Source organism: Cololabis saira, chromosome 3 (genome assembly GCF_033807715.1).
Source record: "Cololabis saira isolate AMF1-May2022 chromosome 3, fColSai1.1, whole genome shotgun sequence".
Taxonomy (NCBI): domain Eukaryota; kingdom Metazoa; phylum Chordata; class Actinopteri; order Beloniformes; family Belonidae; genus Cololabis; species Cololabis saira.
This window is the reverse complement of record NC_084589.1, coordinates 23,979,798-24,007,177: the sequence shown is the minus strand read 5'-3', so window position 1 is coordinate 24,007,177 and position 27,380 is coordinate 23,979,798. Positions and strand designations below refer to the sequence as shown.

Here is a 27,380-nt window from a genome sequence, read left to right as displayed (position 1 = left end):
AATGCTTTTTTAATGATAAAACACTTGGTTTTTAACATCTAAACTCTGAACTTATTGATCACAACCTGCAAGTAGAAGTAAGGAAGCAGGTGGGATCTTAAGAGCAAAAGTGAGTTTGGCTCAGAAGGCGTGTGAGAGACATGTATTTACTGCTCCTTAAAAAGACACATGAGCTGGATTAAATAATTGAAAAAAAAAACATGAACAGGGGTGAAAGCAAGCATTAGAACAATGCTTACGGTGATTGCCTGAATTAACTCCCAAGGAGTCACCTCTTCAGTAGTGATGTATAACAAATCCTGCTTTCATTTTTCATCAGATTTATACAAAGTGTTTTGTTTTGGGGGTTTGGTCAGTTTAAATGTGCCATGCTTGCAAACTTTAGCCCAGTGTGTTAAAATACATATTAATCCATGAAAGAACATTAGTTTTTATTTGAAAAAACAACTAAAACATTATGTTTTAGCCACTATTTATTTTTTCAAAACAGGAACTGTGTGCCACCTGAGCAAGTTTGTTCCTCCACTGACTCTCAACCTCTTTTGCTTTCGCTAACAGTAGTTTCAGTAACCTTGTTTGTCCATGACTCATCATTTATAACACATCAAAAACTACAACCTGAGGTTAAGAAAGCATCCTAATTACAGGATGGAGTTTGGGATAATGCCCCGCAGCAGGACTGGTTGCAACACTTGGTTCAGATGGCTGGAGCTGGAGTCTGAGCAGAGACAGCAGTGTCTCTGAAGCATTAATGCTGTCATTAGTGACAGATTGGCTTTCTAAGCCCACACTTTGTGTTCTTTGGCACGTTCAGGGGACAGGTATGGCCCTACCCTGGAAACAGCACTTTAGCCACAACCCTGTGTTTTCTTTTCCACTGTCAGTCTGTTTTGTTTTGCATTGGTCTGTGCTGGATAGTTCAGGAAAGCAGTGATGCGAGAGTACCACCCAAGAATTCACGCTGCTTTTAAATAGCTCTGCTTCTTCTGTGAATCGAAGCATTAGGTGAAAAGTAGGTGAGTTTGGTTAAATCTCTAAATTCAACCTTGGTCCAGGTTGAAAAACTGGTGACGATTCAACCTTGGTCAGGTCCTTGCTGAAAGCGCACCTCTTTTAAATAAAACTGGAATGCAATATATTTAAGTACAGTAGTTGATTCTCATCCTGTTGCATTTGTAAGATTACCTAACAGGAGATTGTATTACAGCTTTTGTAAAGCAGGTTTCTCACAACAGTGTTTGAAAGGCAACAAAAGACCCTGTAAACTAACCACAGGGACTCCAGCATCCCACAATGAGATCACCCTGCAGTCTTTCTGGGGCTGGGGGATCCATTGATCCCAGATGGGTTCCTCCATTTACAAAAATGTCCTTTGTGACCCAATCAGTCACTGGAGATTCATGTAAAAAAAAAAAAAAAAAAAAACATTTAAAAAAGGCTTTCATACTGTGCTGCTGTCTATGGAGAATCAAGAAACACAAGCTCATACCTGCAGGGGCTCATGTCAGTCTTAAAAAATACAGCAAATGCTTGCAAAGTCAAAACTCTGTGTTTTACCTGATCAGTAAGTCAAAACATCTACAAATCCTGCTGATTTAGTGTCTTTGTTGGCTTAAAAACATGACACAAGCCAATACTCAGGAGGCTTTAGCTTACCTTTGTCGCTCCCTCTAAACAAAGCATTTTAGGAAACGTGCAGCAAACACAAGCCTGGTCACACAGTCGCACAGGAAATGCACTAACTGTTTGAAGACAATAGAGTCAGGGCTGAGAGGGTTTACTGTCACACAACAGCGCAGGATAATACAAGAGGCCTCAAACTGGTCAAAAAGACAACACACAACAGGCACCCATCACGTGCAGACCAATACCTACGGAGTTACCCACAGAGTCGTTGAACAATGCTGTTAATGAAAATTACTAATGACTACGAAAAACTGAGGGGCAGTCAAATGGTTTCTTTTAAATGTACTCATTTGTTTTCACTTCTGTTGAGATTTTTCTGTGTGTTAGATATACAACAATTCAAATATCTTGAGTTTAGAGCCATATTATTGAATAATCACTCAGTAGATTTGACTAAAGCCAAAAAAATAGAAAAAAGAAAGAAAAAATTTAATTATGCCAAATGCAAACTCTCATTTCCCAGAGTGAAGCTCTGGTCACCAGTCCATCGCAGACTTAGTAATTCAATTGCTTTTTTCATCTTAAGATGCTCAGAGCTGCACTATGAATAAATTACAGTGGGCAAAATGTTGATGTCATTACATGGATGACATCAGAATATTTCTTTCCCAATAAAACCAGTAAAAACCTTTATGATGAGGATCATGTTCGTTCTGTGATTTGACTCTTTTTGGTGTTCACAAATACCACATCTTGACAAGTTTTCTGACAATCTGAGCACACACTATTTTACGTTTAGTCAGAAATAGTTCACTTTGCAGTTTTTGATTGGTTCTCTCTTTCGAATATGCAATACTTCTAGTCAGCCGAGTCAAGTCAGTGTTTATTGTTCAGAGCATCATGGGTTTCTCTGTGCCTGCAGCCAACCTCCCAAGTCTCTCCAAGACGCATGGCTGTGTCATGGCAGGAAATAAGAAAAGATGTCTGACCGGACTTTACTCTACTGTAAATAACTTTTACAACATTAATAAGAAAAATCATCAAATGCTTGAATAAATCCTGACCTTTCCCTTCATCATTTTTTTTTTAATTATAGCAAAGAAATCACAAAATTATGTTTCAAATTTGTTACTGATGAGTCAACTCTCACTTAAACAAGAGATGAACCGTCCACTTTCTGGTACTTTTTTTTACTTTTTTACTTTAACCTTGTTCACTGTCGTCCAGATGTTGCCATTCTTGCTCAGCCAATACGCGGGCAGGCATCCTGCGGGGTGTGCACAGTGTTTTCTGCTTGAGTATTTGCTGCCTCGGGAAAAAGATCAAGGCTTCAAACTGTGGTACCTCTTTTAAATGTCAAGCACATTTTTTCCCATAAACTAGCGAAGCTATGCTGAACAGAAGGAGGTGAAAACAAGAACGTCTAATAACACCAGAGCTGGCTATGACTCAGGCTGACTAAACACCTGGACTCCACGATGACGCAGCGTGAACCCACTTATGGGGCATCTACCTCACCAATATTAAACGCTTGTTACTTGAGGTACTACTATTAGATATGAAAAAAGAAAAACGGGTGAAAGGAAACTTCTAATTCCTGCTGATTTTTGAAAACAGGTAAACATCACTAGTGAATCCTGAGCTCCCGTGTTATAATTATTTCTACAGGTCAGCGTGACGACTGCATCAGCGGTGAGAGCAAACAGCACAACGCAAGTAGCGAAGAGTTACACAGTCCCAAACCTGCCAATGGGACGAGCACGAGGCCGGCTGCAGTTCAGAGCTCTTCTTGTGAATGCACTTCAGCCTTCCCCAAACTGGTGTCTGAGGTCAATCAGGAGCTGCTCACATCAGGAGCTGTGATCCTGCCAGGTACGAGCCTCTCTTTTACACCCATCAGCATCTTCCCTGTGTGTGTTCAGCACAGATGGAGTGTTGGAAATAGTTAAGCGCTCTCCTTTGAGTCCTAATCAGCTCCAGTTGCACATTAGTATCATTCAGAAGTAACATTTAAATACAGAAAATATCATTAAAATTGTGATGCACACATCTAAAAATGATTTTATCCACCTGAGAGAGCTAACAATGCTTGTATATTTAACTTCGCTTACATGTTTATACACATACTGTAGTTGTTAACCTTCGGTTAAAATTGTTCCTGTGCATTTTTCCACATGATCCAGTGTTTTCTCAACTCTGATTTTGAAAATAATATTTTCTACAATGTCTGAGAAAAGGTTTCATGAATGGAAAACATCCCCAAGATTATACTCTGCAGCATCTTATGTTTCGCTTTTGTTGGACATATGCAAAGTGCTGACCCTCCTGACTCTTGTTTTCCAGGAAACAGAGATCGCAGTGGGAGAGCTGTGCTGCAGGTGTGTACGAGGGCTCACACCTGGGCAGGTGAGACGTGCACGGTCAATGACCTAACCTGTTTACTCGGCTACTACCACTCCACTCTGCGGTGAGTCTCACGTGCTCAGGGTTTAACCACTGCTGTGAAACAAAAGATAGTAATAATAGTAATTTAACAAATAAATGACAGTTGTTTACCACTGTGGTCCGTAATAAAACTGAAAGTACAATTGACATTTTTCAACTGTTAATCCTGCTGTAGAAAAAAAAGATGTATGAAAAGCCTGGAAAGCTTTAAAAAAAGTCTTGCAAATGTTGTTTATGGCCTATACATTGCTACGCTTTCGTAAATCGGTGCAATATTTGCACTCAGCTTTACAATACTAATACTATACACGTGTGTTTTTGCTGTCAGCATTAAAGGATATAAACTGCTTTAAATCCGTCTTTTAAAGTACCGAGATAATCATATACTGCTTTGTTTTTCTCACTTATAATAGAGACAGGACTTTTTTCCTGCGGTACTGCGTGTAATCAGGTGTCCAACAAAGGTGTTACATTAACTGTAAAACTCTGGTTTTAGGAAAGAAAGGCGTGATCAAGGTCTGACTGTCGTAATAGACGGCAGAAAGCAGCAGCCCGTTCCAGCTCTGTTGTCATCGCTGTCTGAATTTCAGGTGAGCCCGCAGTGGAAAATATGTAATTATCCTCCAACACACCCTGAACCATTTCAGCGCAGCTGGAGCCGCTGTTGCCGAGTCTGAGTCTTGATGTGACGTCTCGCCACTGAAGTCATGATGCTATGTCATTCCTAACACGTTTACTATTGTTTTGCCTCTCAGCCTCTGACAACGTGCGGTGATTTGTGTTTTTGTAGTGCCAGTACTTCCAAGACTTTTTTTTTTCTGTTCTTTTGTTTTTTTAAAATGTCTAGCCTCGGGGCTCATGTGGAGAATCTTGCCTTTACTTGTCTGTTTTTGACCACATGCTGGGAGGTGGCTGCCTGCAGCCAGCTCTCAAAGTATGTGTAATCACATTATTTCAGTTATGTAAGCATATTAAGTCTTTGAATGTCTTAAAGACATGCATCTAAGAAACATACATGGATAATAAAAATTTAATTTATTCACGGTGAGTGTTAAAAGTGCTTGTGCTTGTTCTTCTCAGGCGTTGGTACCAAATGCACTTTACTTAGTTCTGTTCCTGGTGGACAAGGAGTCATCGGCTAAACCTGACAGAGACATCAGTGTACAGGTAAGAGAAAAGACTAAATAGATAAAAAAAGATTATTAATGTAGCCTTCTTACAGATCAGAGTAGATCCAGTGACTGAGATTTAAGGAATGATTGACTCTCATCTCCAAATTTTGAGCTAAGGCATGTAGTACAGTTTGACAGAGACCTTTGTGTTTGTTTACACCATTCGTTATCTTGGTCCAGACGGAGACGCTGTCATCCCTGAAGGCCTTGCAGAAGCATATTGATCAAACCCAGCTCACACGGGACCTGGAGGGCAGCTTCCTCTATGACCACGACCACTGGATCAGTTTCAGACAGGTAGGTGGAGGCAACATTATTATAAACTTAAACGTAAAACTAAGTTTGTGAGTAAGAAATTGTTGGAGTTTTTTTTGTTTGTTTGCGTGTTTGTGTGTGTGTGAGTGTGTGTGTGTTTGATTCTCATATCTCACTGAGCATAATTGAAACATTTTCTATTTCTATGAACGATGTAGCGTACAGTTATTGGAAATGGCATCTTTGAGCCAGTTGAAACATGATCAGTTTCATTTGTGGCAATAATTTTGACTGTGGTATCTAGATTAATCCCCCCTTTGTCTCTTGTCCTCCCTCATTCCCCTTCTGTTGCAGAAAATTGAACCATTTGCCAGCAGTTGCAACACAGCCATCTCCTCCCTTCAGGAAACCATTGACACACTGTGTGCCAGCAGCGACCGCAAGACCTCAAAGGTAAATCCTGCAGCCTGCTGCTGGCATTTTTATCTCTCTTAAATGGAGAAACCCGTTCAAGTGGGTTTTAAGGGACTGGATTTCAGATAAAGGTGAAAAGAAGCATTTCCGCTGTACATTTTAACTATGATGGGTTTTAAAAAAAAAAAAAATTACATTTAAGCATTAGAACCTGTGATATTAGACAAAAATACATTTGATCATCATATGGACTCACTGTAGATTCATTGTAAATGTGCAGCCTCTCACTTGCCACAACTTGTATTTGAATCAGGAGGTTTCTGAGGTGTTACAACAGCAGAGGCACCTCATGAAGTGTGTCCTCGATGACGCCCGTCTGAACAGGCTGCGTCTAGAAGGAGGAACTGTCCTCGCCCGGATCAGAAAGGAAGAGCCCTGTGACAATGAAAACTACAGGTACTGTTGGAGGACGGAACGGGACCTGCGATGACTGAAATTAAACTTTTCTATATCCTGTCTGAATGTGAGGACTATCTTTTTTAGGGACACTGTGGACATATTGAATGCACTATACAACCAAGTAGATGAAGAGGTTCACAAGCTTGTAATTTTGTCCAACAAGTCACAGAAGGAGTTAGAGAGTCTGCTGGAGGTCCTCAAGTTTGAAGAGCAAACACAACAGGTGACCTCAATGTTTCAATTACATCTTGAGATCGTTGCTTGTTCTGTTGATATTTGGGCTTTTTTGTTGTAGTCCGGTGGATAACACGCTCACTTTGACAAACCTTTTCTTTTATAGATAAAACACTGGTTTAGTGTAGCGGGAGAGAAGCAGCTCACACCTCTGGAGTCAATAACACTGTCTGCAGACAAAATAAAGGAGATGAAACAGAGCCTGGACCAGTTTCTGGAGGAGTCAGTGGTAAAAAGTGCTACAGTATTTCTCCGTGTAAACTGGAGTTGTATGTGCAACATAAAAAAAATAGATTATGTTAAATGTGTCTAATTATGACCACTGTTCTCACAGCATCAGCAGAGACGTGGCCTTCAGTTGGTGAAAGAGTCGCCCGAGTCTCTCCCGGGCTCGGCTCTGCTGGACTTCAAACAACACCTGGGTTCAATCTTAAGCAGAGTGGAGCAGAGGAAAGCTAAACTAGACATCCTGACTAACCTATATGAATTCTATGACTCAGTAAGTTTAAAATAAAACTTTATTTATCCTAAAATCTTTGTAATGATGTGCACCAGGTCTTTTTTGAGCGAAGCAAACAGCTGAGAAGTTTAATCACTTGTTTCCATTTGCAGGCGAACCAGTGGATGGACCACTGTCAGGATTATTTCTGTCAGATGACTGTAAACAACTCAGATGTGAGAATGTCAGCCTCTGTGGTGCAAGTCCTGCAGGATTACTGCACAGAGGCGTCCAAATTCTCTATGGAGAATTTTAGTGCTCTCAACAACATGGTGGTGTCGCTGGAGAGTCCTCCGCAGCTGCAGCGCTGGAACTCTGTGTGGCACCGATGTCAGCAGACCAAACAGCAGCTGGAAGAGACTTTAGCACAAGCTTTGATATCGGCTCAGAAGTCCACCGACAGCAATACAGCGGATTCTTTAAAGACTGCAGAAAGTCCGATTGTCACAGCAGACCATGCCGTAGCTAATGGATGTGTGCGTTTACCTGGGGTGATCGCATTGTGGAACTTTGACGACAGCAAACATAACGCCGCCGGGCCTTTCTCCAAAAGCCCCTCCAGCTCAATCTCATCTTCCTCACATTTCGCTTTCCCCCCCGATGGTGAAATCAAACTGACGCAGAGCTCATCGACGTTTGATGACACAGACAGCGACTGCACCATCGATTCGACCATCTCGTGCCACTCGGAGCCCGTCAACACCAAGGCCACTCGGCTCCGCAAGCAGCCCATGAAGAAGATCATGAAGAAGACGATGAGCTACGAGCTCACGCCGAGAGACAACGGTCACCCAGACGCCAGCCACCTTCATGGCTACACGGGTGTCTACATCAAAGGTTTGGAGGTGGCTAATAATGTGTCTGCAGAGAAGAAGCTGCAGAGGCCTGACGTGCTGAGTCCTGTGTTGGGACGTAGCCGCAGCATGTCCACGCCCTCCAGGATCCATAACAGACAGACTGACGGCGATGGCAAAAAACAGAGCAGGTGAGAACGTAAACCACTGAAAATGAGCTTACGAAAAATTGTCCTTCTCTCTCAGAATACAAACTGAGAATTTTTACAAGATGTGGTCTAAATGGACTGGTTATGTCAAACATATAAGATCAGATTTTTGCTGATTAACCTTATCATTGCGTTGCTGAATAATTTTGTACATTTTATTTTACTTTTGAGAAATGTGATGTGTGGAGACCCCCCATGTTCAATTGGTTCTTGTTATGATAATATAAATCTATGGCCATAACTTTTTCTTTTCCTCTTTTTCTTTTTTGTTTTCTTATCCATTTTGTTTTTTTGTATTGAAAATTTACAACCTATGTTAAGAGAGGGGAAAAATAGAGAAAAAAGATGATGTAAGAATATTGTTGGAATTTTTGTGGCCACAATAAAAAAATAAATATAAAAAAAAAAGAAAATGAGCTTACACTGGGACATTTATGTGTGTTTAGGGGAGTGGTACTAGTGTAAGTAGTGATGGGTTAAAAGCAGAGGACAAATTCAGTACTGACAAATATAGTGATTATAATTGAGTCAATGGATAAATATTCTCTTCATTTCTGCTAACTTTTTTTTGCTGTTGCTCATTAATAGTCTTACAACCCTGTTAATGTCTCTCTGTTTACCAGTAAAGTGCAGCACATCATGGATGAAATGATTTCCACAGAACGAGAGTATGTCCGCTCCCTCAGTTACATCATTGAGCACTATTTTCCGGAGATGGAGCGTCTTGACCTGCCCCAGGACCTCCGTGGGAAGCGGAGCATCATTTTTGGGAATGTTGAAAAGTTGTGGGACTTCCACAGCCAGTACTTTCTGAAGGAGCTGGAGGCGTGTGCCCATTCGCCGCTGTCCATCAGCAGCTGCTTTCTGCAACACGTGAGTGCAGACACTCGGCTGAGGTTGACGGTTTAAAAGCAGCACATCACACTCACATGCAGAAGCTCTTGCACATTTATTTCCGATGTCTATTACATATTATTTTTTTCATGGCTCCTGCATCGACATTGAATGGAAGTTTGTATTTGTATTTGTATTTTATTTTTAAAGGAAAAGAACCAGGGACAGTACATATTAATAACATTTTCATGTAAATATGCTAGATTATAGCCAGTGGCTAATTTGCATCTTTAGTCCCTGAATGGAAGTTTCTAACAGTATATGAGTAATATCTTGTTGTAACTTGTTTTCAGCAATTATGCGGTTTGACTATGATCTGGTGTCATTAGTGTGCGTGTCGTCATGCACGTCAGTCACCTGTCTGCAGGACAGTGAGGAGCTTATGGCTCTACTACCTTGATCTGAAAACTTCCTCAGAACTGAGTCATTATTTGCATTTGGCAAATCAAACTGAAATGCCAGCATATTTTTCTCCTGTCGTCAGTGTTGTAACTTGTTGATATTGTGTACAGGAGGATCAGTTTGGAATGTATGCTCTGTACAGCAAGAACAAGCCACAGTCTGATGCCTTGCTCTGCGGCCATGGGAATGAGTTCTTTAAGGTGCGTCTGCTCTGGCTGCATTCCTCACTCGTCAACTGGTCAAAACACTGGACACAACATTATGGCAAGGATTTAAAGAAAGAATAACCTCACAGTTGTCCTGCACGTTGCTTCTGTCTCCAGAACAAGCAAATGGAGCTCGGTGACAAGATGGATCTGGCGTCTTACTTGCTGAAGCCCATCCAGAGGATGAGTAAATATGCTCTTTTGCTCAAAGATCTGATAAAGGAGTGCAGTCACTCCCAGGAGCAGGAGTTGAGTGACCTCCGCACCGCAGAGGAGATGGTCAAGTTTCAGCTTCGCCATGGCAACGACCTGCTGGCTATGGACGCCATCCGAGGCTGTGATGTAAGGAGGCTTACACAGTTACAGAGGCAGGGAGCTCTGCTCAGTATTGTTATGAAACTATCAGGCAACACCAACGGTCATTAAGGCTATTTTTGATCTGGAAGTCATCTAATGTTTACTGTAGAGTGAGGTCAGAATCCCATCAGGGATTGTATTGTTCTCTCTGACGCATGCGAACATCCATGTTTCCTCTCCAGGTGAACCTAAAAGAACAAGGTCAACTCCGCTGCCAAGATGAGTTCATAGTCTGGTGTGGACGCAGGAAATACCTTCGCCACGTCTTCTTGTTTGAAGATCTCATCCTCTTCAGCAAGACCAAGAAGATAGAAGGAGGATATGACTTTTATATCTACAAACAGTCTTACAAAGTAACAACTGCTTTTTCTTTTTGCTGCTATTTTTGGCTTTTGTTTCTTTTATACAATTTAACATTGGCATTTTCCTTCTGTGCAGACGGCAGAGATAGGTATGACAGAAAATGTGGGTGATAGCGGCCTTCGTTTTGAGATCTGGTTCCGTCGGAGGAAGTCACAGGACACTTTTATACTGCAAGCCAGCTCTGCAGAGGTCAAGGCTGTGTGGACAGCTATTATTGGCAAGATCCTTTGGAGGCAGGCCCTCAGAAACAGAGGTACGTTTTCGTGTCAAGTTATACAGTCATGTGCAAAAAAAGGATGCACATTACATGGACCTTTTTTGTTTGTTTGTTTAAAAATGATGAGGAAATATCTCTGTGTGCGATTCGGTGTTTGCTGATTAAAGTGGCAATCTCACATGTCACCATTGAATGTGCAAGCCAGTCCTGCTCTTTCTAGGATAAAGTACTTCTTTGGCCATATTTCTTATCTAAAGTTACTTTTGTTACAAGATTTTTTTTTTTTTTGTTAACAATTTTTTATTAGTTTTATGCCAACTTTAAAAAAAAAAAAAGAAAAAGGGGCAGACAGTCACAGGCACAGCTCTATACATTTTGTTGTAGCAGCATGTCCACTGTACATGTGAAAAGAACAAACATCTTGTTACAAGATGTTTGATGTTTTTCTTACATATATTTCATATTCCTAGATTAGCTTCAAGGAACATGTCTTCTTTTTGAAACCTTTGCTAGTTAGATTTGTTCTGCAGCGGTCAGTATCTTAACATAACACTTCTCCCACCGCCTCACAGCTGCCACAAGCACATATACTGTAACGGCAGCCAAACAACTGGGTCTCATAAAGGCCTAAAAGCTCATGTCATCTTCTTTAACATTAAAAGCTTCAAAAGGTACTTACAGGCCTTGAAGCTTTTTGAAACTTATTTTTTCTTCAAGTGTTCTCCTTTTGCCCAAACACATCATTTCCAAAAGTCGAAGACTTAAATAAATCAGGATACATATGACACGAGTACTCCTGTTACTATCTGGATTATTGCTTAATCTGAATCTCATTTTATGGAGAAATAAATGTGTGTATATGTTATCTTTTTATGTAAAATATTTGTTAGTTCTATTAATTAATCTAAACTCTTAAAAAGGACAGTAAAATGTCAACTTTATGTTCAAGATGTAATGGCAACAATATCCACTGATCATTTCCACTTATCAGTACACTTCTATTCTTACATTCAGATCCTTTTTTAACAGACTAATACATATAGATTTATTTTAATCAAGCGTTTATATTTTGGGATATTTAGAGCTGCGTATGCAGGAGATGGTTTCCATGGGGATTGGAAGCAAACCTTTCATGGACATCAAGCCAAGTGATGCAGCCATTAGTGACAGAGCCATTGATTATATCATGAAGGGGTCAGGTGAGCTCCTCTTTTTCACTACTTTTAGTCATTAGTTATTAACCTCAAAATCATTAAGAAAAGCATTTAAATATGTTGTTTACTAAACATTCCAGAGATATTCCAAGTCAGTAAATTAAAGTCCAATCCATTTTTCAGGTTTATCAGCGTGTGCATAACCTTTATATATATTTATTTTATTTATTTATATATATTTATATATGCACCTTTTGACCCATTGTGTGATGTAACACCTCACCGTGTTTGTCTCTACTAGCAGAGCCCCGAACCAGGGCATCCATCGCAGTGCCCTCATTTGAGCACTGCGCTGCGTTCAAGAGGCCTCACTCTACCATCTCCAACAGCAGCACTTCCTCGTCCAGCAGCCAGTCATCGTCCTCTCTGCTGGGCTCCCTCAACCTCCACCTGTACTCCTCGCCCTCCCACGGCCACACACATCCATACCCCATGGGAAGCGTTACCTCCTTCGTCCAGTGGCCTTACGACTGCATAGAGGAGGATGAACTGGAGCAGGACAGTGGGTGCAGCCAGCCCTCCATGAGTAAGTGGCTTATTTTGGACGTTCAGAAGAACACTCTCATGTCAGTAGATATCAAACAAGAATACGTTACTCATTTGTTTATTATAGATTCATGTTAAGGATTGAGGCATTTTAATCGTTTGATTTGTTTTTATTTTTATTTGTTGTTTGTTCTCATTTGAGTGGCCTCTATCTGTAAGATTTATTATGTTGTTGGTGTTACTAGTCACCGTCTCCAGTAAAGTTTATGGTTCTACCACTAGGAGCTGCCAAAAGCCTACTCATAGTAAAACTGCACAAACAACTTGACAAAGTCCCCTCAGAGTAAATGAATGTCCAAGTGTTGTCAGAGTATACTGTGTTTTATTTCATCAATATATCTTATCTGTGTGCTGTTTGACAGTCACTGAGAGCTCAGAGACCTCCTCCCAGTGCAACTCCAGTGACAGTGTGACGGGGCTGAGTACCCTCACCATACCCGGGAACCCCAGCGTCGTCATGGACTCGTACAACAACAACGAGCCCTCCTCGTTCCTCTGCACCTCCACACCTTCCTCCTCCATCACCCCTCCCTCAATATTCCCCAAAGATGAAGACCTCCAGCCCCAGGGAACCAAGTTCATCACAGCAGTGAGTGCTTGATTGGGTTTTTTTCTCTAGCTTCCCATAATGATTTTGACATCTTTAAATAGGATGAGGTTAACAACTAAAACACTTATTTGAAAATAATTTACAATTGACATTTTAATATCTACGTGAACATAAACACAACATGTAAGATCGTGCATCTATTTTAGTATTTCTTTATCAGTACTATTAATATTGACATTTTTAACCTTTTTAGGCGTTAATGTGTTCAAAACTGAGATGTGATTACCGTATTTTCTGGACTATAAGCCGCTACTTTTTTCATAGATTTTGAACCATGCGGCTTATACAAAGGTGCAGCTATTCTGTGGATTTTTCTTCCACCGCTCGGGGCGCTGTAACCGGAATTAGAATCAAAACTAAGACAAAATAAATGCAAACAAGAATACACTACTTCTTCTTTAGCAGATAGAAGTAGGTAGAAGCAGATTTCAAACAGATAAATAGATAAATAAATATAGGTTATTTTCTCTTGGTTCTGTCCCGTTTTAATCAGCAAAGTTGCTGCCGTGTTAAAAGACACTGTTAGGAAAGGATCTATTTAGGTACAAACATGTACATCATTTACAGTTCAAAATCGTTCTGTACATGTAGTAAATATCTAATCTAACAACATAAACATCTGTGGCTTGCATATCTTTTTTTTTAAATAGAGCGGATGCGGCTTGTATGCAGGTGCGGCTTGTATATATTTTTTTTAATTATTTTTTTAAAAATAGAGTGGATGCGGCTTATATGCAGGTGTGGCTTATAGTCCAGAAAATACGGTATACATTTCAGGAGGAATCCTGCTGGTGTCTCTAGCATTAAGAAAGTTGTTAAGCAGCTGCTAAAGTATGGCAACCAAAGTTTATGCTTGTTTTATTTAAAATAATCATTCAGCGTCTGTCTCATCTCCTGGTCAACTACCTGATGAAACAAATCCAAATTGTAGGGCTGCTATAACTGCAAAACAAAGGCCCGGTCCAACGTGGCCGTCCAAGAACACACGTCTGTGAATAAAGTCTCACAACATGCAGAACAAAAAGACAAAAAGGCTTCTTTGTCCCATCAGCAATTGTTTATTTTAAACACCTACATGTAATGTTGATTTTATTCTATAATTTGTTGTTATTACATCTTTGGTTAATTTTTTATTAAACACATTCATTATTTTGAGCAGCGCTGGCTGTAAAGCCAGAAGTCTTGCAGACACAACATCCTCAACTCTTGATACAGAAACTGTAGAAATGCTGATCATCAGATGAAGTCCATGTTGTTACTTTAGTTTGTGATGCCTTTGCTCTCTGAAAGTATTTTTTCCATGTCCATTTTAACAACAAGGGTTAAGAGGGAAAGTGTGAGTGGAGGAATTATTTTTTTTTACCCATTGTAGCTAATGTTTCTAAAGGCATTTGATACCTGTAACATATTTCTTTATTACAGATTTTGACACATGATCTGTGTGAGGAGCTTTTATTCATAGCCATGTGCACACTTCTGATTAAGATGTTATAATGAAATACAGCTAGACAAATCCAACATATGTAAGGTTATTCATATAAGAGCTATCTTTAAGTTGTATTTCTGAGTCGTGGAAAATGGTTGCAGCTTTAGACTTTCTCACTACCTTCTTTTCTGTTCTGTTTTTACCAGAGCACTGCTCATTTATCAGTAGGCCTCTCAACAGTGGTCTGACACAGAGCTGATGGGTTTTTAGCTCAGTAAGTAACCATGGTTACATGGCTGGACATCTTTGTTGTTCCCTTTTCAGCTCCATTAACAACTGTGAAGAAACAGCAATGGCTTGAATACTAATTTGTGGAGAGGTTTTCGGTGTGTGCATCGTGCTGCATGATGGTGTGTGTTCGTTTGGGTTTAGGGGGTTTTACTCCTGATGGGTGGCTTATCTCGTAAACCTCTGTCTTTGTTTTGTCTTTGTCTCGCTTTCCTCATTCTGTCGTCTGTGGATCTGTTTGACATGAGAGTGAAATTCAGGGAGAATAAAAATATCACCTGTTGTGCATGTTTCAATACAACATGCATGTTGTGTGCATTTGTGGTTACGCTATTTCTTAATGGGTTTGTTTACAGAATGGTTTTGATGCTGTGAATGTGACACTGCATGAAGCAGCATTATTTGTTGAGTGCATTAAAAAGATGGAAGGAACATCATTTTGAAAAGACTTAAAAGTTGTTCTCTGTCATGAATCACATTAAATCCCTCAGATGCCATCCTTTTCCTCCCCTGTGATTGGATAGAATATATACTTTTCACACAGTAGAAACATTATGGTATAAAAATAAGTGATACTCTCCCCCTAAAGTGTTTACTAAAAAAACATTTAAGCGGCTAAACTTGCCCCAAAAACTTATTTTGAATAGTTGCTTTTGTCTGGTTTGAAAACATCATTCATGTTGCATGCACAAGTTTAACTCTTTATATTGCATAATGTGCAAAAAAATCAATTCTTTTAGATCATCTTTTCATTTGTTTTCCTGTCTTTCTTTGCAGTTGTGAAGTCCTTAAGCAGAGCTGTGTATCTCACAAACAAAGATGCAAAGTGAGAGCAACGGAGCTTTGGAGCACTAAGACTTTAATTAGCAACACTCGTTCATCAAGTGGCATTTCATGAATATACTGTAAATTGAAAACGGACACATGATGTATACACTGTCATTATGGTACGTCAGAGACCTGTACATTTGTTTTAATGAACTAGTTATGTGTTTATATTGTAGATGTATTTTACAGAGCAAAAATAGCACACCAATCCAGACAATGTCATATTTCTGTTGTCACCAGTCGTGTGTTTTGACAAATCTGTACAGAAAAATAAACTTTTTTAAACTGCTGTTGTTTGACTTTCTCTGATACAGTTGAGTTTGACCTGAAATTTAATACTAAGTATCTTTCTGACTGACAAAATGACTAATCAAATGCATGCCTCTAACACACCAACTTTTCATAGTTCAGTAAAGGAGTAAAAAGTGCCTCTCTAAAAAATGGCATGCGGTAAAAACAAAAAGCACACATTTCCACCGATAAAAAGGTATGAGCACAAAACCACAGTGGAACTGAGACCCTGTGCTACCGTTACGCAGAGAGAGACATAGAGGTTTAATAGGAAGAAGAGTGGTTTTTGCCTTCACATTAGAAAAGCTGACGTTTGGTCACCACAACTCTTGCATTCTCTGCCTGTATCGAACATCAGAGACAAACCACAGGGGGGTGGGTGGGGGCTGGTGGGGGGGTGTTAGGTACTAAACACTACAAATGAAACAGAAAAGCATACTTGATATGCAAAAAAAAACCCTTTGCTCCATTTCTGTCATGTTCTGTACACAAACACCTTAAGGTCCTCTATACACAATGTTTTATTAGACAAACTTTCTACGACATTTTTTTGGAGAACAAGCAGCAGAGGATTCCAGAGAAGACCATTTCAAGCACCAACACACACAGTTCCATCAACTCCATCTGCAACAAACATAAAAACCATAAGATATAGGTTTGCTTGTTTTAATCAAACATGGTACAGTCATTTGAAAAAGAAATTCTGCTCTTTCAGATCCAAGTTATTTATATGTGGACATAATAATAAGAATGTATTAATATGACAGATCTTAAACTTAGACGAACAGAACCTCAGATGAACTGCAACACAGGATATATTATACCATGTCACTCAAAAACTAAGCCAAAATGCAGAGGCGTTGTGTGAAAAATTGAGTACATTGCACATTTCAGTTGCTGCTTAAGTGAAAAGATACAATACAAAGACTGGTTTGAGATCCCCATGGATATCTTGAGGGGGTTCTGTTTGTTGCCTAGGAGCAAGTGCAATGATGGTGTCCCAGCTGCACCGGAAGGAATGATAAATGAAGCTTTGGGATGAAATATGTTAATTTCTGAGCAATGTCTTGGTTAAATACTTAATACTGCATCCCTGATGTCATCAAGCTCATCCATTTAATTTACCAGTCAGCTTAAAAAGACTTCCTGCTACATGGACTTTGGAAAGCTCAGGCAGCTGCTCTCACGTGTAAACAGCTTTTCCTCTGACATGTTTACCCATCATAACAGGTATTTGAAAGTACCACAATTACCTAAAGAAATCCCTTAACGTGAAACAGGAACTTTTTGTTTGTTTGGTCTCTTACTTTGCCACAATCTTATTTTTTCTTGCAGCATTACTTTCTTACTTTCTTTCTTCTTTTCCTTCTTTCTTTCTTACTATTGTTCCCTGTAACTCTGCAAGCTCCTTTAATCATCATTGATATGTGACATAGGGCGGTAAGCCATACAAAGTTGAATGTTAAATGAATAAAAACCATATGCAGTTAAATGTTTCAAGTAGCACAGCACTTGCATAAATTAGTGCTTCAAATGCAAAAAATCCAGCAGAGAATCTAGAGATTTGAAGACTAATGTTGCTTCAGTTAATTGAGGTTTACAGACTGTTCTTTATGCACAGATCTCTTGAGGTATAACCATCGTTTCTTGATTGGGTCGAGGTCTGGACTTTTTTGGGCCAGTGCAACACCTTGATTCTTTTCTTTGTCAGCCATTCTCCTAAAGATTTTCTTGTTCTGTCATGCAAACCTACTGTATTTTGGCGATTTGCTTTGCTTGTTAGACAGATGGTTTTCAATTGGACTCATATTACAGAAGATTTTATTGTCTAACAAATGATGGCAAGGTGTCCAGGGCTTGTGGCAGCAAAACAGCCCAAACCAACATCCCTCCATCGCCATGCTTGGCATTTTAATTGAGGTTCTGATTTCATTTTTGGTGTCATTGCACAATGTAGCCAAACATCTTCAAATGAAAACTCTTCCTTTGAACTACCGGCACAAACTATGGTCTATCTTTGTATCAGTAATCCAGGTGGTTTTTGGCAGCAAAAATTTGCATTTGATCGGTTAATCAAGTGCATTTATTTAATAGCCCCTGGCTGCTGTTTACCTGCAGTTGCTCTGGGAGTAATATATAGTACTAATATATAGTTTTTGAGTAACCTTTCCTGCATTTTGACTTGATATCTGTCAAATAATTATGACACAAGGTAAAATGTCATATGATGTTGTTCACCTGAGGTTGAATTTGCATGGTTTTTAGAGCCAAGCAGGACCAAATCATCTCTCTTAAATCCTAATACACAAAACCTTAGACTATAAAGAGTGTGTACCCTCTTGCACAACTGTCGATTAAGATGTTTGTGAATTAAACCCCCATTCTAAGAATTAATAGTCTTTAAATCTGTCTGTGTTCTGAATATAATATTACCTTCAAAAAGTCATTTTTTTCTTGACTCCAGTCAGACAGGTCAACGGCAATCATAATAGCAGCAATCGATCCAACCACGATGCAGCCACAGTTAACAGCCAAAGATGCCTGTGGGAAGAAAAATTAAATAAAGTGAAGAAGTAAAAACTTAAAAAAAAACTGTCATGTTTCAGAAAATAACTTGTCAGATTTTGATTAAGTTTCACTTACGGTCACCAGTGCCGGAAACTTGAACAACAGGTTGGATAAAACTCCAGCACCTAGGAACTGATGAAGTGGAGAATGCAGCTCAGAGGACCTTTCAGGGCATGTTTACTTATTTATTTATTTTATGTTCTTTTGCTCTTTTGTTTAGTTATTGTTTGAGCAGAAACTTACAAGCACACCAGTCAGTTGTGAAAGTCTGAACATAGTGAAGAGGCAGAAGTCAATCCTGTGGGTTGCAGCAGAAAGAATCCCCACTCCAATGCTGAAGAGGCCGCTCATTATCTGGAAAGCCTGATCAATGAGGAGATTACAAATAAATCACCTAAGAATTCAAGTTAACTGTGTTTCCTGGTACCTACATTCTATCAATAAGACATTACTTCTTCTTTATTTTCACGGAAACCTTTACTGTGTAACAGTACAGGGTCATCATCACAGTTTTTATTTCAAAATTCTCTGTAACTGCTGTGCTGGCTGCAGGTCAGGACGGACTGCCCAACAGTCTAGTTTCAGTGCCTCTTTTCTTTCACAGCTACAGTTTAATTTAAAATGAGTGCACAATGTGGTGGTCATCATATATAACACCTATGACACTTAAGTGCAGTGACAGGAAGCTTTACATTACTATAGCTACCATAGCATTTTAAAGATAAAACATTGTCAGTATAAAAGTTTGTCAGACTATAAAAGACAAACGGACATATTTACAATAATGCCTAAGTGTTATGGAAGACTTCTTGTTTTATTTTTCATTTTTATTTGTGACATAATTTCTAAAATACTGAGGGGGAAATAGATTTTTCATCATGAAAGTGTGCATAACTTATAAAAGGGCTCTAAGAACTGGAAAAAAAAGGGTTTTGTGCATTTCCACAATAATTATCAAAGAAACACATGGATGCATGATTGCAACCTAACCTGCTTCCTAAGTCAAAAATGTTCATGTTTAGAACAAAATAAATATAATGGTGCCAACATCTGACTGAAGCACACGTACTTAGTAGAAGTATTATGAGAAACTTCATCCCCTTTACACCTTTAAGAGTAACCACAAAACCTCAGCCAAACACTTCCTGTTGCAACTGCCCAGAACTGCATAACATAGCATGTGTTATTTCAAACATCTCTACAGATGCTCCGCATGATCACTGTAATATATATTGCATGAATTAGGTTTTAAATACTTTTTATTCTATGACTATGTATGTTACAGTTGTAGTGTACTAAGTAAAATACTGCACATCTCATTACATATGATTTAATACTGTATAACACACAACATTGGATCCAATACAAAGCTTTAGGCATAAAAACAAAAGTTGTCCGAGATATAATTAATTTATGTACTTCATGAAAGTCCAATAATTCCAATGCAGGCAATGTTTTTATGTGGGACCAAAATACATGCTGGATTTGTTAGTTCCTATGAAGCTCCCAGACCCCTGAGGTTCATCTGGATCTGGTTTGTTGTTTGTCCCAAGAAGCAGAACCAAGCAAGGTGAGGCAGCGTTCAGTTATTCTGCTCCTCACCGGTGGAACAAACTTCCTGTAGACCTGAGGTCTGCTCCAACTGTCAGCTCCTTTAAATCAGGGTTAAAAACATTACTGTTTACTCAAGCGTACTCTTAAATTAAACTTACCTGCTGTATTCTACTGCCCTTATTTTTAACAGCTTGTGCTTTTTATTATTTTACTTCTTTTCTTATTCTTACCTATTTGTTATTATGTCTTGCCGCTTTTAATGTCAATGTAAAGCACTTTGAATTACCTTGTGTTCAATTGTGCTATATAAATAAATTTGCCTTGCCTTCCCTTGCCTTATGTAACTACTCTTACTGGAGTATTGAAAGCTTCCTTTTGAGACACATATAACATATAACATCCACATATAACTTGTGGATGTCTGCCATTAGATTAGATCAGATTAGATTAGATCTTTACTAGTCATCGTTATATAACAAATAAATTAATAGTACCATCAGTCAGTGCTAAAAAACAAACATTAGCAATGGTTTAACTGAGTTTTATCAAAACTGCACAGGTCTTTCTTTTTTCACAGCTACACTGCAAAAACAGCCCTGCTAGAAATAAGCCTTATATTCCTAAATTTAGTCAAATTTGTCTTATTATGAGCAAAAATATCTTGGCCAATGGAGTAAGAAAGATTTTCTTGACTAGAATTCTTAAAACTAGCAAAAATAGTCTGAAAACAGTCTTCTCTTTTCATGAAACAAGGCTTTTTAACTTTCAAAGAAATTAGTTTTTGCAGTGTATTCCCTCATTTTTTAAATTCTTACCCCCAACACTGCTGGTTCTTTCTGCAGCAGCTTGTGGAGTGGTCCTTTTTTCTCCGGCACCAACTCGTCAGGCTTGTAACAATAAACCACAGAAGGAACGGGAGTTGGAGGTGGAGGTGCTTCCCTCCGGTCACGTCTCTGCGGCTCCCCATCAGAATGGATGTTCATGTCAATGTCGGCACAGGCCATGGTGCTTCTCAGATCTGGGGGATAATGTCATAATAGTTTAAAAATCACTGTTTTTATTTTAGCTAAGTTTGATTTTTGTGGGTAAAACTACATCATACTCTGGAGTTTTACACCAAGTTGTGTGACAACTGAAACTTTGTACATTGCAATTTAGTACCCTGTGACATGCATTGACAGAATAAATATCTATTTTAAGAGGTTTCTTTGAGATGACAATAAGATGGCTATTTCATTTGCTTTAAGGAAGTGGCAATACTTCCTTAAAGTATTGGCACTTCTTGTATTATTTCTTCTTGTATATTATTGTATTACTGTATTATTACAGTAATAACATATCTTCCAACCTGCAACCCCAAAGCAAAATAAATAACTAAAATAGAAGAAGTCTTTCCTCCGTGAAGAAAAACAACCGCACAACATCAACAGAAGTCAAGAATACTCTGAGGAAGATAGTGAAAAATCTTAAATCAAGTTACCTTAATTACTATAAATACAGGTTCGCAACAAGATGCAAACAACTGGTAGCATTCAAGAACAGGAATGAAATATTTGACTTTTTTCAGAAACAAAATAAAGATGAGCTTGTATCATACTGATGAGAAGAGAAAATTATGGAACAGGAAAGGAACAGCTTACGATCTAAAGCAAACTACATAATTCAATTAAATTTTATTTACATAGCGTTTTTATTTACATAGCAGTTGTTACAATACAAGGGCTTTCCAGAGACAATACCAGGTAAAAACTCCCCTAGTGGGAGAAAAACCTTGAACCAAACAGTGGCAAGGAAAAACTCTCCTTTAAGAGAGAGGAAACCTTGATCATAAGGGGGGACCCTCCTGCCGAAGACCAGCCAGGTAGAGCAGGAAAAGGGAGATCAGAAAGAGAGAATGAAGAACAGAGAGAGGAGAGACACATATATATTGTAAAGGTACAAAAGACAAGATATATTAGTACATTAGACAAGCTATATCACATGCAAAACAAGGTGGAGGCGATGTTATGGTATGGGCATATATGGCTGTGAATGAAACGGGACAAATTAATTGTATACTCCACAGTTATTGACTGCAAGAATTGAATTATGAGTGTTGAATTATGAAAGACCAATACTAATATTTACAAACATGCCATTCATTGTCTATACCTGCTTGATGCTCTACAAAGTCACAGGGGCCTGCTGACGTCTATCCCAACGCATTACAGGTGAAAGGCAGGGGTTCGCCCTGGACAGGTTGCCAGTCCTTTACAGGGCCACATATAGAGACAGACAACCGTACATGCTCACACCCACGGGTGATTTAGAATCATTGATCAACCTAACTCAGAGGTGGATAAGCCAAGTGCCATAGAGTAAAAGCCCCGCCATGTTTCTGGATCAGCCTGTACATTTAGAATTTAGTGTTTTCACTAACAACCTACCATCCACCTGCAGAGGAGCTGGTTTAGTGATTGGTTGGAACAACTGCTGGACAGGATGTTTACTTTATGGCCGCTGGATTATCCACATCTGCCTAACATACATGTTTCTGGACCGCGGGAGGAAGCTGGAGTACTTTGCAAGCAATTCATGCAAGCAAGGAGAACATGCAAACTCCATCAAGAGTCTTGCGGGGTCCAGAAGCTGAACCAGGAACCTTCTCGCAACAGTGCTAACCACTGAGCCACCGTGCTGCCCTACAGCTATGCCACTTTGTTAAAATATGTTTGACCCTTTGAAAATGGAGGCACTTTCCTTGCCATGATCCAAAACTGCAAATGCCATGTTTTGTTTTGTTTTTCTATTTTGTGTGTGAAACCTTTTAAGTTAAAGCTTACAGTCTACACCTTGATCACATTTTGACTGTTTTATTTCAAATCCACTATTTTGGTGCATAAAAGCAAACTTATAGACTTATTTTACTTTTATTTCAAACAAATCCCAGTGTAAAAAGATATATAAAAAAAGATGATTGAAATAGTAATTGCTTCGAAACATTTGTGACAGCATTGTATTTGACATTGACATTCATTGACATTGAAATATTCAAAAGCTTAATGTACATCCACATAAAACATAGTTTTCATGTCAAAACTTGAAAATTGTGAATGTTCTATTAACATAATATAAATGATTATAACATTAGAAAATAATGCATCAGATAATGTCTCTATAATAATGTAACCAGTTCCATTTGATACGCACAATACAGATTATACCCGTGACCCTGCGTTGGAATAAGTGGGTAAAGGTAAATGATGGATGGATGGATGGAGAATATGATGATTATAGACTATAAGATAATACCGGTAATAATAATAAAACACAAAACAGCTCTAATCCTCAGTTAAAAGCCAAAGTTTGTCAGTCATATGTACACCACAGTTTTATATACAGTATATACATATATATATATATACATGTACACGCAGAGCAATATTGGTAAATATATACTGTGTATTGCAAAAATATTTATCAAAAATATTTTCTATTTAACTCAAAATTAATTAAGTTTTATTTTGATCAAGATTCTTACCAGGTATGGCTTGAGCAGTATCTTTTTCACACTCTGCCTCGATCTCAAACAAGAGCCTCGCTCTTCGGCGTGATCTTCAGTTCTGTAACTCAGATGAGGTCATTACACGCTTTAACTTCCTCACCCTGCAAACTGTTTCTTCAATATTATATATTATATTGTTTTCTCATCAGTGGCTGTCCTTGTTTTTTTTTTTTTTCTGTAGTACTTATGTTATAGAAGGACTTTGTGTAAGTTGGCATAAATGAGCTTAAACACTTACTGTTCTATATACTGTTTGCAATAACCTGCTGTGTGTTTGTGCCTGTGCGTGTGGTTGAGGTTGGGTAGGAAGTGTTGAAGGAGTGTTGAAGCAAGTAGACATTTGGTACTCCAGGTCATTTCCTTGAATAACTCGTCTGACAAAGCAGCAGGTTTCTGAATCAAGCTAAGAAACTACAAAAAGGTAAAAACCAGCATAACTAAACTCCTCAAAAACAGCATCACACCTGAGGACATGAGATGCTCTAACCTTCTTTTGCCCGTGTTGACAGGAGAATGAAGAAGACGTTTGTTTGTGACTCATCTATGATCATCACCATTCCAATCAAAAGTCTCAGGGATGTTCAGGATGGTCACCTGATGCCAGATAATTTCCACTGCGTGTTCAAGGATTCTTACAAGGTCTTTGTCTTGAGGGGGAAGCCGAAGGCTTTTGGGGTACGTTTACCTGCTTTGAACTGCAGGTGGAAAGGTCCTGTGCAAATTGAATTGCAAAACGCATTTTTTTGGCAAATTAACAGACAAATGTTTATAAAGAATCTACTGGATAATTTAGCATTTTGTGTTCTGTGTATTGTCATTCTTTCCTCTTTGTTATCAGGGAGCCCAGGCCACTGTTGGTATGCTTCTTTTCACTCTTGGTGTGGTCTCCACATTCATCCCTCCATCACGTTCATTCCCCATGATCTACACTTCACCGAGTGTTCTGGTAAAAGCTGTTCCAAAAATGGTTTTATCAGGATTAATAAATTATTATATTTGCCATGTAAGATAACTGATATAATTTATTGTATTTTTATTAGTTTGTGATCTGCGGCATGCTGTCCTTTGGAGCGGGGAGACGTCCAAACATGCATGTGGTAAGTAATTATCTTTTTGTTTTCAAGGAAAGAACTACAGCAACAAAAAAAGGTTTGCTAAAACCTCATTGACTATACAGCAGATTCTTCAACTGCAACTTAACTTACAACTAAAACAACCCGTTGATGATTGTATATGTTTACATTACCATGGCTTCCAGTTTGTTTGAAAATTATTATATATAGTTCAACAGTTATCAGTCGGATCCAGATATGGTGTGTTCATTCTGTATTTTCCCCCAAAAAAGACCAAATAAGCTTTTATGTTTTGCTTTTGTTTTTTAATAAGAGTCTTTGTTTTAATCTGAGTTGACTCTGTTGCTCAACGTACTGCAAAAATTGGACATCTCTGAACGTAATCCAATTTCTTTTTCACCTTTTCAGACAAAAGTGGCATTCTTTCTGAACATCAGCAGCTTCGTCTGGTCAATTGTGGCAATTTCTCTCTGTGTGAATTATAGTAGCTTTCATGAGCAATACCATCCCAAGGTACATTACATGATCATATTTGTCTGAATGATTCTTCACATTTGTTTGTGTCTTTCAGTGTGTATCTCTTTCCCATCTATCTCATAGCTGTTTCATGGCATCCAAGGATTGATATTGTCTTTACTGGTTGGTGAAAGTTTGATTACCTTATTCATGATCTACTGGTTCTGCAAAGCTGTATGCAAAGAGAATTTCAACACTTTGGTAAGTCGTACAATTTCTTTATACAGACAATTTGTCTGCACACAATAAAAATAAGTAAATAATAATGATCCTTATTCTTTTCTTCTGTAGCCAATAGTACTGCTGAAACAGGCAGACTGAACCTTAAAGATCAAAGCAAACCAAGAATCGGCCCACTTGTATATTGTGTTTCAGCCTGTAAAGTCCTGCCAGTTTCATGTTGTTCTTCTGCAGCAAATCATCTGAAAGTCAAGTTAGTTGTTTCTGTGTCTGAAGTTGTTGGAAAACAGAGCTGATTTAATTACAATGTATCGCAAATGAGAGATAATAGTCAAAATACTAGATGTTTGTTATTCATTTTTAAATGATATCCAACAAATAGGCTGCTCATATCCAGAACAGATAAGAAAAAGTTTTGGTCAGCTAGAGCTGATGTCTGCATGCCGGATTTGAAACGGCTTCGTTCTTTCTCAAAGCGCTGTTGTATGATGTTTGAAAGCCTTCTGAATTTCCTCTGACAGGATGTATATATTCAGTTACAGGGTCAGTGTTGCCAAACTCTAAACCTGTATATTTCACTGGCTTTTATTTCAATTGTTACTGTTTAGATTCATGAATACATGTACAGTTTTCAAAGCCAGGACAGCAAACAAATTAGCAAATCTATTAAATCAAGCTGAAAAACTTCAGTACCTGTCTTTTTATTGAAATCTTCTACAAGTTCATACATTACTTCAACATAACTTTTTTTTCACCAATTTGATGTTATTGTGCTTGTGAATCACCTTATAGCTTTTTTAACATATTAACAAAAAATAAATCTATTTGTATTAAGTTTGGCCAATTTATTGAACTAACAACGATCCTCTTTACAAAATTCAGACTTAAATTATCTGTTTGGGTGTCATTTGCACATGGAAGCTGGAAATGAGCACATTCTCCCACACAAATATTTTTCAGTTTGAGTATTAAATATGAATATTATGTTCTTTTATTTATTTATTTTTAGTTACAATATTTAATATTTAGTTCTAATATTTAACTAAATTATTAAAGAGAATTTATACGTGTATGATGTATCACAACTATTCTTAAAAAGAAAATAAGAATTTTTAATCAATACACAACAAATAGGAATAAAAGGATCCTGTTGTAAGACCAACAGCAAGGCCCATACTCTTTAACTTATCTTTGATAACAGAATAAATAGTGCTACATTTCCCAAAAACTATTCAATTTGAGATAAAATTTTACAAATGCTTGATAGTAATCGATGGAGAATAATGAGGTCCATCAAAGACAGTTTTTTGAACAGTCATGCATCGAAGAATAGACATTTTAAAAAGGAAGTACTAAGTAAACACTTCTCTTTTTCACTCAACTACTGTAGAAATAGGACCAGCTTTAGAAAAGCTTCTTGAGCAAAACTGTACCGACATTAGTTGAAAGTCTTGTACTTGATAGGTGGCTCTTTTAAGCCAGTGTTGTGTGCCCATGAGTGGCCACGAGAGGGCAGAAAAACACATAAGGCGTCAATTTTCACGAAGATAAGTGTAATATGCAAGCTACACTCATTTGAAAAAATAAACCCCCTTATTGTGGTCAAATTCTTAAAATACATATTAATAATTTGCTCTATATGCCTTGTATTTTATGTCCTAATAAAGAATGTAGTTGTTTTGGTTGTCCTCTTTTTTTAACTCTACGTTGGTCATTTTCTTTGCCATTTAAAGATTTTTTTTCAGTTCAACAATGATAGGCCCTATGCACCATTTTAATACAAGACAGGCTGATAATTTAAATCTCCCGAAGTTCCGCACTGGTTTGTGTCAGTTCTCCATCAGATACAGGGGTGACCTGTTATGGAACACCTACAGCGATCTCGTCTACCTCTACTTCATTCAATCATTTTAAACATAAACTCAGGACACATTTAATTGATCAGACCTTTACCTAATGATATTTCTAGATTTTTTTTCTTTAATCGTGTAGATACCATGTATTCTATTCGTGTTGCTGTTTTTTTGCTTTGTCTTTATTTTTAGACTGCAATCATGTATTCTGCATATTTTAAATTTTTGTACAATCTTTTGCTGTATTTTACATAGGTAGAGGCCTAGTATAAGCCCCTTGGGCTTTTTGCCTCAGCCTAGCACTTTACCAATCTCTTTTTTTTACATTTGTATGTAACTTATA

At 38.3% G+C, this 27,380-nt stretch overlaps 3 protein-coding genes across 6 annotated transcripts in view; 2 read left to right on the top strand and 1 right to left on the bottom strand.

The window, feature by feature from the left end:
• zgc:158766 (uncharacterized protein LOC100009641 homolog) overlaps positions 1–15,743 on the top strand; it is a 22,673-nt gene extending 6,930 nt beyond the window's left edge. Inside the window, exons 4-24 of one of the 4 annotated variants that reach the window (XM_061716700.1) lie at positions 3,295–3,498; positions 3,970–4,093; positions 4,568–4,661; positions 5,152–5,238; positions 5,424–5,540; positions 5,853–5,951; positions 6,226–6,368; positions 6,456–6,594; positions 6,712–6,834; positions 6,940–7,104; positions 7,218–8,089; positions 8,731–8,980; positions 9,514–9,603; positions 9,727–9,951; positions 10,149–10,319; positions 10,405–10,582; positions 11,629–11,745; positions 12,005–12,286; positions 12,669–12,895; positions 14,549–14,616; positions 15,408–15,743. In XM_061716700.1, the coding sequence (XP_061572684.1) occupies positions 3,295–3,498; positions 3,970–4,093; positions 4,568–4,661; positions 5,152–5,238; positions 5,424–5,540; positions 5,853–5,951; positions 6,226–6,368; positions 6,456–6,594; positions 6,712–6,834; positions 6,940–7,104; positions 7,218–8,089; positions 8,731–8,980; positions 9,514–9,603; positions 9,727–9,951; positions 10,149–10,319; positions 10,405–10,582; positions 11,629–11,745; positions 12,005–12,286; positions 12,669–12,895; positions 14,549–14,590 (3,749 nt within the window). In that variant the 3' untranslated portion in view covers positions 14,591–14,616; positions 15,408–15,743. Of the gene's footprint in view, positions 1–3,294; positions 3,499–3,969; positions 4,094–4,567; positions 4,662–5,151; positions 5,239–5,423; positions 5,541–5,852; positions 5,952–6,225; positions 6,369–6,455; positions 6,595–6,711; positions 6,835–6,939; positions 7,105–7,217; positions 8,090–8,730; positions 8,981–9,513; positions 9,604–9,726; positions 9,952–10,148; positions 10,320–10,404; positions 10,583–11,628; positions 11,746–12,001; positions 12,287–12,668; positions 12,896–14,548; positions 14,617–15,407 lie in introns of those variants that run through there. The other 3 variants (XM_061716699.1, XM_061716701.1, XM_061716702.1) reach the window with 3 other exon arrangements.
• On the bottom strand, positions 15,485–23,867 carry si:ch211-269k10.4 (uncharacterized protein LOC100150242 homolog). Its single transcript, XM_061716705.1, has 6 exons — positions 23,392–23,867; positions 20,687–20,889; positions 18,561–18,680; positions 18,393–18,449; positions 18,183–18,290; positions 15,485–16,373 (listed from the first exon to the last, which is right to left on the bottom strand). The coding sequence occupies exons 2-6, from the start codon at positions 20,873–20,875 to the stop codon at positions 16,287–16,289; spliced, it is 561 nt and encodes a 186-aa protein (XP_061572689.1). The 5' UTR covers positions 20,876–20,889; positions 23,392–23,867; the 3' UTR covers positions 15,485–16,286.
• LOC133430261 (uncharacterized) lies at positions 23,665–27,380 on the top strand. The gene is made up of 7 exons (XM_061716703.1): positions 23,665–23,836; positions 23,925–24,090; positions 24,254–24,361; positions 24,456–24,512; positions 24,897–25,001; positions 25,089–25,205; positions 25,296–27,380. The coding sequence occupies exons 2-7, from the start codon at positions 23,929–23,931 to the stop codon at positions 25,323–25,325; spliced, it is 579 nt and encodes a 192-aa protein (XP_061572687.1). The 5' UTR covers positions 23,665–23,836; positions 23,925–23,928; the 3' UTR covers positions 25,326–27,380.